Source organism: Piliocolobus tephrosceles, chromosome 19 (assembly GCF_002776525.5).
Source record: "Piliocolobus tephrosceles isolate RC106 chromosome 19, ASM277652v3, whole genome shotgun sequence".
Lineage (NCBI taxonomy): Eukaryota > Metazoa > Chordata > Mammalia > Primates > Cercopithecidae > Piliocolobus > Piliocolobus tephrosceles.
This window is the reverse complement of record NC_045452.1, coordinates 9860562-9872381: the sequence shown is the minus strand read 5'-3', so window position 1 is coordinate 9872381 and position 11820 is coordinate 9860562. Positions and strand designations below refer to the sequence as shown.

At 39.3% G+C, this 11820-nt stretch overlaps 1 protein-coding gene across 1 annotated transcript in view; it reads left to right on the top strand.

The window, feature by feature from the left end:
* Positions 1–381: 381 nt before the first annotated feature.
* The window catches only part of TTC28 (tetratricopeptide repeat domain 28), a 496632-nt gene continuing 485193 nt past the window's right edge, over positions 382–11820 (top strand). Inside the window, exon 1 of the mRNA XM_031934623.1 lies at positions 382–1145. Coding sequence (XP_031790483.1) covers positions 1119–1145 — 27 coding nt within the window. The 5' untranslated portion in view covers positions 382–1118. The remainder of the gene's footprint in view (positions 1146–11820) is intronic.

Here is an 11820-nt window from a genome sequence, read left to right as displayed (position 1 = left end):
AGGAAATGGAATCTATTAAAGTTCATTGGGGGTAAAATTCTTGATTAAAATATTTTATTCTGTCAGATACTTCAAATCTTTTTTCTTCAAATCAGAAATTAAGATTTTGGCCTAGAGTACTTTCCTTTTCCTTTTTTTCCCTCTAGATATAGCTGCCTTACAAGTCTAAGTATGTCTTTTGAAATGATTTCCTGACCACGTAGGTGTTTTTGGCTTTGATTCTTTAGGAGCCGTTGGGTGCCTCTGAAACTGCATGCTTTACTTTTTGTGTTGGAGCAGATGTCGTGGCACTAAGACCCAGAAACCATTTGCTCTGTGTGGCTGGAGCTGGGCTGGCTGTGCTCTCAGCGAAGGGAAGGAAGTCATTAGTGCAGACTGAGCTGTGGAGTTGGGTTCTTGCAGGATTTCCTTCCAGCCTTTCCCCACTAAGGTTCTTGGGAATTAAAAAAAAAAAAAAAAAAAATCTAAACACACAAACCAAGTTTTTCCTATTTACAGTGTTCAGGGAAGGTAGGCATTTCGAGAAGGGCAGATCCTTTTCCCAAGTTATCCAAGAAGGAAGCGAAAACAGCGTAAAGAAGCTCTGATTACAGATCTTTGGAATTTTCTTTGCTAAATTTTACAAACGAGAAATACACCCAGAATTGTGGGAATTGCTCCAGGCTGCGCGTGAGGGTTTGATTGCTTGTCTAATCTTTTCTGAGAAGAGGAGAATTCGCCAAAAGGGGTTTGGATGGCAGAAGCCCGGCTGTGATTCTGTAGCAGCTCGCGTTCTCGGTCTCTTCTCTGAGGGAGGGTCTCAGCAGTCTGCTCGGAGAACCCTGCCGCAGGCTCCTTTTGCAGACACCGGCCGGGAAAATGCCCCGCTCTGGCAGGAGTACGCCGGTGGCTGCTGGGACTTCCTAGCCTGGTGGGAAGTGTGTTCGTGGTTTGGGGATACTTTTCATTGAACTGAAGGCGAAAAGACTGGACTCTCCTGGGGCTTTTCCCATTGCAGTGAATATGGGAAAGAATTAGGGGGTGGGAGGGAGGCAGCATGACTTGCAGTCGTCGCTGCCCTGCATCTGCCCCCAGCCCCCAGCCAACATCTTGATGTTCCACGTATCGGCTTTACAAATATGATGAAATGGCAGCCCCGGAAGAAGGTAAGTGTCCTGGAGAGGGGACGGGGCCCCAGAGCCTAACCCGGGGAAGGGTGACGCGGGGCGGTTGCCTTCAGGTCTCTCCACCCCTTCCGTAGTTCGCTGGGCCAGCTGGTCCAAACAGCCCTGGTCCCTTTAGGACTTGCATCAGTCCCTTAGGGACAAGTTACCAAGTCTGGTCTGCATCCACTGCCCTCTAAGTTTTTCCTTCGTGATATACGTGGACCCCCAGGGGTGACAGCTCAGAAACACCCGTTTGCTTTAAAAGTCCTGTGCAGACAGCGACACGATTAGCTTTGCAGGAGCCAGCCAAGAGCTGCTAGGTGTTGCCCCATGGCGGGGCGTGGGGCGGGAGTGGATTTGAGGCTGCACCCCTGACACAGGCCCCGCAGGTGGTGTTATAACACCTATTTCCCCAAGGGGTTAAAAGGCTCAGAGCCGCTGGCAGCTGTTTCCCCAGGGCCCCGCTGGGGGGCGAGCAGCCCCAGCACACCAGCCTAGCAGCTGGTTCCGGGGCAGTGGGCCGAGGGGCCTCCTGCCTGAGCGCCTGGGGCTGGCCGTAGCCGGGCCTTCAGCCTGCGGGGCTCCTGAGGCCTCGTGGGCCCGTGCGAGTGCCTGCGCTGGCCATTGTGCACGGGTGTGTGTCTGTGCGTGTCAGCGTGCACCAGCGTGTGTGAATCGATCATGGGGAAAAGGGGGAGGGGGCACTTTGCTTTTTGTGAGATTATTTCCTAATATGGCTCCTTTGTTGAGAACTCAAGAAAAAAAAATCCAGCAGTTCTATCAAAATAAATTGCTATTGGTCCCAGAAATAACGTTTCTAAATGTGGGACTGGTCCCTACCCTAGGACGTCGAGGGAGAAAGACAGCTTTCTTCAAGTTGTTGGCTGCTGTACATTTGGCTAGGGCTCCCTTTTGCTAACTTGTCTGACTGCCCCTAACTGTTAGGTGAACCCAGTTGTTCACTGCATAACAGGCCTTTTTTTTTTTTTTTTTTTTAAACTTCAAATACCTCATTTGGCCGTGGGTTTTATTGACATTCTTCTGAAGGAAAACATAGCAAACTGAATGTGCTGTGGTCCTCCCCAGCCTTGACCTGTCTCTGTTAGCAGCTGCCTGGTTTTTACTTGAACTAGCTAAACTGACTCTTTTCTTTGTGGCATGACGTGTGATACCGTGTTTTATATCAGAACTGAAATAGAAATCGTGTGAGGTGCATGAGAAGATATTGTGCATTTGTTTTATTGCTGGAGAATCTAACAAACCCTGCCTCAGCATAGCCTGGTGAATTGAAAGGTTTTCTTTGATATCTAATTGATGGGATTTTGTCCTCTGACCCTGTCTTTTCTACCTCATCTTGAAGTGAAGAATCTTTCACATATAATAGTTATCATCATAGAGCTTCTTTCAGTTAGACTGATTTCATTTACTTTGGTTGAGAGACCCATATATTTCCCACCCCCACCTCCAACCCCAATACAGACAGAATGAGGAAAACTCATAGAAGAAACCATGTAATTAAGCAATTTAAACAGATGCTGCGTATTCCTAAAGTCCCCCATTTATTCTATATTTGTAAATTGCATGTTTATGAGTAGTCTTAAGATGTCTGCAAACTGTACATTCATAAACGTCTGCTTTTTCTATTTTACCCAATATGCAGTAACTCATGTGGTTATGTCTGTGGAAACCCCTCTGGGTACTGGTATTGCTTGAACCACGGAAGTATTATTCTTGGCAGTCAGGTGGATTTCTGGACTCTGGAAGATTCTGTTTCAAGTGTTAGGATTCACTCTGCAGTATTTACTCTGTGATGCTTAAATTGGTATACCAGAAGGTTGTATTTTTTCACTGTACTAATAATCTCATATCATCTTGTTGTAAAGATCCAGATACAATTCTTCAGAGTTCATAGAAGATTAAAAAATAAGCTGAGCCATCAAATACTATGTGATTATTTGGTGGTAGCTTGAGAACAATTCTTGCTTCTTCTACATTGGAAATGGGAGCTCCCTTGGAAGAGATTAGATATCCTACTCTGGTAGGGCACCAGTAAGTCTTTACAAAGATTAGGTTTATTTTCTTACTCTTGCCAGAATACTCACATGATCAGATCAATGCCATGGTTTCTGGCTGGGTCTGCTAACACATTTGCAGTGGTACAGTCACATGCCATGTGTTTTACCAAACGATTTCTTAAAAACCATTTACCCTACAGATGAAAAGTGATACTCCATTGGTGTGATTTTAACAAAGCTAGGAAGATCATCCAAAGAGTGCTGCCCCAAGCAGCATCTGTGGTGCTTGCTATCATGGTGTCCTGTCAGTCACTACTAGTTTTGGCTCTTCTAAATTCTAGGCTCATTGTAAGAGAATGATTATAGGTTCTAGATATCTTTGTTTCTAACTGAGCATGCAGCTGGGGTATATGATTGAAGGGGAGCTCTCTCCTCTCTTTTCTCTGCTTACTTGCTGGATTAATCTAAATACTAAAACAAGCTTTTTAAAGATGTGAGTCTGTAATATTCAGTTAGGGTTTGCAACGTTTTCACAAAGAAACTGTCAGAACAAAAGTAATCATGTTCTGCCCCCAGTATCAATGAGGACCTTAGGTCCCAGTCTTCTGGAGCACAGTAGGTCTCCCACCAAGAGCCATGTAATTGCCCTAAAAAGCAAGATTCACAAGTGTATACTTACATGTCCAAATTCATTCAATTGTATAAATTAAATGTGTATAGCTGGCCAGGCATGGTGGCTCACGCCTGTAATCCCAGCACTTTCAGAGGCTGAGCGAGCGGATCACCTGAGGTCAGGAGTTCGAGACCAGCCTGGCCAACATGGTGAAACCCCATCTCTACCAAACATACAAAAAATTAGCCAGGTGTAGTGACGGCGCCTGTAATCCCAGCTACTCAGGAGGCTGAGACAGGAGAATCGCTTGAATCTGGGAGGCAGAGGTTGCAGTGAGCCAAGATCACGCCATTGCAATCCAGCCTGGGTAACAAGAATGAAACTCTGTCTTAAAAAAAAGAAGTATACAGCTTTTTCTATGTCAATCATACCTCAAAAAAGTGGTTTAAAATAAAGCAAGATTCTGGGCAGTTAATCCAATCTTGTCATGCTAACAAAGCATTTAATACCATACAGATAAACAGCTATAATTTTAAAAGCACTTGTTCTATGCTAGTCATCTTTAATAGGCCTATATGTGTTCATTTAATTCTTATCCAATGAGGTGATAGGTGTTATAATTTGCATTTTACAGATAAGCAAACTGAGGTTTAGAGGGGTGAAGTGACTTACCCAGTCACATAGCATGGTAGGGTCACAGCTAGGATTGGACCAGGCCTTATTTACTTCAAAAAATGTGTTATTTACCATTATATTTGGGAATTTTTCTGACCAGGGATTTTTATCCAAGAAAGATAAAGCTGAGATGATTCCAATAAAGTTAATCACTGCTTTGCTCCCTCACTTCTAGATACTAGCACCAAGGTGCTCTTCTTCCCGCTCCCCTTTCCTCTTGAGAAAAATAAAACATAGTGATTTTACCTACCTCTGAATTCTTGGAGCATTTAGAGTCTGTGCCTCTGTAAGTGGATTGTCTTTTATTGGTTGTAATCTTTTGGTCTCCTTGTGCATATATCTCTATTTGTGTATATATCTTGCCTCCTCATTACACTTAACTCCTTGAGTTCAGGAACCACAATTTACAATTCTTTTTTTGGTGCCAAGGATAATATAGTTGCTCAATATATACTTATTTGATATAAATGTAAATCAGAACTATTTTTAAAACCTGTACTTTTAGGCTTTCTTATATTTCAGTTGATTCACAGGTGCAGACTGTAGTGGATTGTTAAAGAAAACCAGAATATTTTGTCACTCATTTCTAATCTTTTGTAGACAATAGTAGGAAGGGGGAAATCACACTTTCGGCAAAATCTCAGTGGAAGTCATGGTTAAAACATAGTACCAGGCTCTGTCAACCAGGTACCCCATCCAGTGTCATGATTGTTTTATTCATATAACCTTATTGGCCTGGAAAAATATACTCCCCCGTTTTTACCTTTAGTCAAGAGACTATATTATGCATCACATTATTTTTATCTTATATTTGCAGAAATGATAGTAATTAAAATGCTCATCTCCTAGGAACACGTTTGTTTATAATTCTGAAGCTATTTCTGCTCTTTAAAATCCAAGGATTAGTATCAGATAACACTGTGTAAATAAGACTGCAGTCAAAACCTTCAGGAAAGCTGCTGCTGATTGGATTTCTTCATTGCTTATCTAATGTTATTTTACTGTTCACACATAATAAAAGACCATTAATAGGAATATGTCACATAAACTACATTAATTATGTCATTTGAGAGTCATATGATATATTTATCTTGTTATACTTGTCACATTAATAAAATGTGAATCTGGCTTCTCAAATGATTTCTCTGATGGAGTTTCATTTAAAAGCCTTGTTTGGAAGCTCATTTGTGAGGATTATGTCCTGTAGATTTGTGTCTTAGAATAGCTTATTACTTTTACAAAAGAATGTATTTCAAGTCCCTACGCTTTCTCTATGATGGAGTAGTTTGTTTCTGTATTATAAGGCTAAGTCTTAAATTTTAATATGCCTATACTAAATTACTTAGTTACTTGCCAGAATGTTGTGCTAGTTGGTATTATTATATTATTCATTTTGGGCCACAGTTTATTTAATAGTATAAAATCAGACTTTAAAAATAAGTATTGTGGACAAAAGTAATCTTATTCTATTATTATTATTCTATTCTACTTAGAATAAGTAATACTTATTCTAAGACTAAGAGAAGTCTTAGAAATTTCATTATAGTGGTCTTTCTTCAAATCCATTCTATACACCATTCCCAGATCAATGCAACCAAGAGACCCAGATTTTGGTTCTGGTGGATCTCTTGACCCTTGGCCTTGGGGGAGTCGCTTAAATCTTTCACATTTGACTCCCCACTGTTATAGTTAGTGCCTCATTATATCACTTGCTGGATTTATCGCAAATGTCATCCTAATGAATTTTCTTTTTCTGGCCTCCTTTTCCCCCTCTAATCCTTCCAAATAATTGTTTAAAAAACACACGTCCAGCCTAGGGAACATGGCAAAACCTCATCTCTACCAAAAAAACAAAAATTAGCCAGGTGCACTGGTGACACCAATAGTCTCAGCTACGTGGGAGGCTGAGGTGGGGGAATTGATTGAACCCAGTAGGTTGAGGCTGCAGTGAGCTGTGATAATGCCATTACATTCCAGCTTGAGTGACAGAGCAATACCCTGTCTCAAACAAAACAAAAAAGCAAACTCCCAAACAACAACAAAAAAATGCACATCTGTTCATATTACTCACCTTCTTAAAGCCCTACCCTGTTTCTTCCTTGTCTAGTAAATGTTCTTCAAAGTGGTATAAGCATACACTGGGCTGGGTTGAGAGGGGATGGTTGCAGGAAAATGACTGCATATGGGAAAATCTGAGAACTTACGTTTTTATGTATTTTTATATTCTAAAAGAATAAGAGCTGGGTGCAGTGGCTCATGTCTGTACTCTCAGCACTTTGGGAGGCTGAGGCAGACGGATCACTTGAGGCTAGGAGTTTGAGACCAGCCTGGCCAGCATACTGAAACCCCCTCTCTACTAAACATACAAAAATTAGCTGGGAATGGTGGTGCACGCTTGTTATCCCAGCAACTCAGCTGGCTGAGGCACGAGAATCGCTTGAACCCAGGAGGCAGAGATTTCAGTGAGCTGAGGTCATGCCCCTGCACTCCAGCCTGGGTGACAGAGCGAGACTCTGTCTCAAAAAGAAAAAAAAATTAAAAGAATAAGAAATAAAATAAGCTTTACTGATCTTGTGATATGGTTTGCCACTTGAGCTTTAATTTGCTGAAAGGTCAAAGGGATTCTTAGTGGTGCCCACTCATTGTTGAAGTCATTTGTTCACTTTCAGTGTGTTGTGGCATATTGTAGTTTACATCAGAAGATATCCACCTTAAACAATTAATTTTATTCAAAAGAAGAAGATGAAAAAGAAGACTGTGGTATAGGTTGTAGCGTGATGGAGAGGATGGACTCTGTAGCTAGACTGCCTGGACTTGAATTCTAACCCAGCCTCTTGGCAACTGTGTAGTCAAGTTACTTAACCTCTCTGTACTTCAGAGATCTCAGCTGTTTAATGTGAATGGCACCTAACTCTTAGTGTGACTCTGTGGTTATAATGTGAAATGCTTACAAGAGTTCTTTGCATATAAAAAGTACTAAATATGTTTTTCCTCGTAGTATGATAATACTCTATGGTCTAGCTGGACACAGCTCACTAAGTTTCTTTCCCCTTTCTAGAGTGCCTTCTCCTCATGTTCTTAACTTGCCTTCTTTTTGTTACTGGTTATACTTTAAGAACTAACTCAGCCTTCTCCTCCTTAGTGAATCCTTCTACAAGCAGTTCTTCTATTGCCAGGCATAGATGGCCGTACCCTCCTTTGACTATACTTTTATAGACCACAGTTGTAGCCCTGTACTGAAGCTGTCAGTATGTCTGTCTCTATCAGTTTAAAGTTTTGAGGGCGTAGGCACAGAGGAGGAACTGAATGAATGAATGTATAAATGATGAATATATTTATGGGATGAGATGCACAGTGATCTTCAGTCAGTTGGCAAGATCCTCTGACTGGCCAGTTATTAGAAATGCTAAGCTTGCAAATTTGTGTCTATCGATTTATCACCCTCTCAGAAATGCAATATTGAATATAAGTGAGGGTGACTTATTCATTAGTAATGCGGGGGACTCATTAAAGGGATAATCTTAACTATGCACCCATTAAAAGTAAAGTCACAGTTATGAGGTCGTGGTTTGTAACATTGTGCATGTACTAAATGCCACTGAATTTAACACTTTAAATGGTTAATTCTGTGTTATGTGAACTTCCTTTCAATTAAAAGCAGGGGGAGGGGATGGGAAAGTTACAGTTATTTGTGACACAACTCACAACTGATCACATGGTATCAGCGCGAGAGTGCCATGGTTGTAAACCACCAGACTAAATCTTTATTCCTTTTAGTCCTAAATATTTTTGATTCTGTAAAATTGGTAGGGAATGATCATCTATAGAAAACTACTTCCAGGAACATTTGAGAAGCTGGGAATAGTTGATAGACTTGACAAGAAGTGAAGGAAGTCAGTGATGAAGAAATCTGAGTTGGCACCTTTACTGTACAGGAGCTAGCCAGTAAACATTGCCAGTGTGAGAGGCTACAGAGTTTAATTGGCCCAACTTCAAGAAAGGGTGCCAGCAGCCACCTTCATTTTGCTAGTCAGTCACAGTGATGACATGCTGTGGAAAACCTGAAATCCCGGCTGGCCCTGTCAGCTTCAGCTTCTACAGTGAATTCATTATATCATTAATAACAATGTATGTCTCAGCTTTAAGACTTTGCTATTATTGATGTGCTAAAACCATGTCATTTTATTGAAAGCTATAAGAATTATATAATTTAAGTGACATTTCCAGGATTTATAGGAAACCTTTGTCCTGAACTTTCTTGTTAGTCCACCCTTTTTAGGTTCTTCTAGCTAAGAGGAGTTCTCACATTCTCACACGATGGAATCCTTTAAGTGTATTCCCTTTTCAGCACATTTTGCCATTTAGAGTATTCTATTAGGGTGTTCTGTCATTGTTATTTTGAGTATTCTGTCCTTTTTGCATTCATTTTAAGAAAAGACATAAAATTATGTTCTTTGATTTATACCTTCTGTATAATAAACAGCATTTTTAGAGAAGTTTCGTGAAATAAGCTTGATGGCACTTGTCAAAACTGCATATAAGCTTTTTTATGGGTAGATATCTCTCAATTTGAACTATTAAAGAATGAAATTTATCTATCTTATATCTGGTTAGTAAGCCAATGGTCATTCATGAATGCACCCATATTTCCAGCACCATTTACTTTGTGAGAGGTAATATTTTAGATTTACATCATATTGGGTGGCTGAGACTTGTAGAAGCACAGATGCTGAGGCAAGCCTGAGTTATGGAGCAGTTGACATTTGGAATAGGGGCCTGGTGGCATTGGGAGGCGGGAGGTCTTTGTGGGAACTGACTGTTTGGATACACACTCTTCCAAACACTCAATGTGTATAGGCTTGAACTTATAAAGATAGTAGAGGGGAGAAGGTAAGGATGAAATCCAGAAGTATTCGATATTTTGGGAGCTGTGTTTATGAAGTAGAGATTTTCAGGCATAAGTAAGATCGTTGTTTTTTTTGAAAAGAAAATGTCACAGTGAGTGATGGTGGATACGTGATCATTTTGGTAGACTTTGAGTCTTTACCGCTTAATAATTAGTTTTTTTTCCCCCCAACAGAGGGTGGAATGGAGAGTAGAGATGGGGTTTCACCTTGTTGGCTAGGCTGATCTCGAACTCTTGACCTCGAGTGATCCGCCTGTCTCGGCCTCCCAAAGTGCTGGGATTATAGGCATGAGCCACCACTGCGCCATACCTGGCCATTTTTTTAGGTGAAGTTTTCTAAAATATATTACATATTTTCTGCCTTCTTAAACAGAAGGTACTAAGCATGATTTAACTTTCTCCTGATTACTCAGTATTATTATCACAAGCATGAATTATTCTACTGCTCTAACACAGTAAATCTTTAGGAGCTTTTAAGGAATGTAGAATTCTTTATTTCTATACTAAATGATCCCAGATTGATGTTTTATTTATTTTAAAATAATTTTATGTCTTCTTTGTATGGTTTTTATTTTTCTTTCTATGTTGCTGAAAGTAATGCTGTTGTCATGTAAATTCATCAGCTATCTACATATTAAACTAAGAAACCTCAAAAAGCTTGACATTTGTTCTCCCTTTATACTTTCTGGTTTTAGGCTATGTTTTAAATAGTTGAGGTAGTTAAATAAGTGACCTTTTGATAAGTAAGATAGTATTTATTGTGGTGCTGATGACCAAGAATTAGATATATTTGAGGATCCTTGTCAGAAACTGAAAACATTTTGAATGATTGGCTAAATGCCACTATAGGTTCCCCTTTTCTGATTTTTGCTTTGGTGTATCTGACTTGCCTTTTTTCCCTCCAATAACTTATTCAAACACACACAATATAAAACCATGGTGGAAGGAACTAGTATTAGAGGTTTATGTGAAGGGTAGAATTACATATCCTGGAGAGCATATGCAATTGCTTTTAAGAAGAAATGACCAAGGAACCCATGCGATTAATACATAATTAATATTTATTTAAATATTAATTAGCTCTGTATTAATTAACTAAAATGTTATTTTTAGTGACACAAATATTATTTATTTTAGAGAATCTTTCTTGTTTAAGCCTAGGCTTTTGCTAGATAGTATTTATAATACTTAGACTAAAACATTTTTAAGAGGAAAAGAACCGTAAGGAGCATTTGATTTTGCAGACTAGTAAGCAGAGTAGCAGAAAGGTAAACTGGTTCCCTTGGGTATCCCTTCTGAATAGCTATTCAGAAGCTGGCTCTTGACCTGGGTACTTTAATGGGGAGGGCTGTATCCACTGGGCTTCTCTGCTTCTGCTTCTTTAGGAGTTTGCAATCTAGGGTTGGGTTTGTTTATAAGAAAAGACTCCATCTCCAAAGAAAAAATAAATAAATAAAAGACAAGACAGTTTTATAGATAGTATATTTTGAAGATACTAAGAAATTTATTTGCTTTCAGATACATTTTCTATAACTTATTTTTCTAAAATTCCTTTGTGCTGAGGCCTTAAAAATTCATAGTAAAATGCAAATTTGATAGTAACATTTGTGTGCTCTTTGTTATCTTTGCTGGCCAGTCATCCAGCAAGATGTTGAGAAACAGGATCCATATAACCACTTGATGTAGCTGGTAGTGAGGATTTATGAAACATCAAGACCATAGTGACTATGCGAACTGTTATGACAGGCCCACTTTGGTGGGGACCCTGGGTAGTCAAGAAACAACATTAAGGGGTCTGTGTTTTTGGGGGACAGGAGAAGAAGATAGTTGAGAATGGAGATAGAGGATGTTGACTACAAACTTCACATACTTTATGATTTCAAGGAAGTATTAGCTCTAGGTTACTGTAGATGATGCAAAGGACCAAGAGAAGGGAAGAAAAATTAATGATTATTATCAATAAAGGTAGAATAACTTAAGTGAAAAGTAAACAGTTTGTCAGTTTACACAAATACAAAATAGATCTCATTGATAAGTAAATCATAACTGCATATGCTTGTCATTGTTCTAATTATTTCTGATGCTAGCTGTGGTTCTCAAGAAATTTTAATGAACTATATAAATGCTGTCCTATTCATAGTATTCATGAAACAGGCAATTTAGAAGAATTGGGCTGTTATAGAACCAATATTTCCAGTAAATAACTGTAAATGTGGGCAAATTGTGCTAATTTGTGCAAAACTCGGTGACTTTATTTTTTAGGGTGAATCTGTAATATATCTTTGCATTGTCTCATACGAGTTAAGAATGAATGAGAATGTAAAATTCCTAAAGCTAATTTTTAAAGTATTAACAAATCAATATATTTTACTGCTGTTATTTATTTTATATTTTATTTTATTTTAGTTTAGTTTAGTTTTTAGTTTAGTTTAGTTTAGTTTAGTTTAGTTTAGTTTAGTTTAGTTT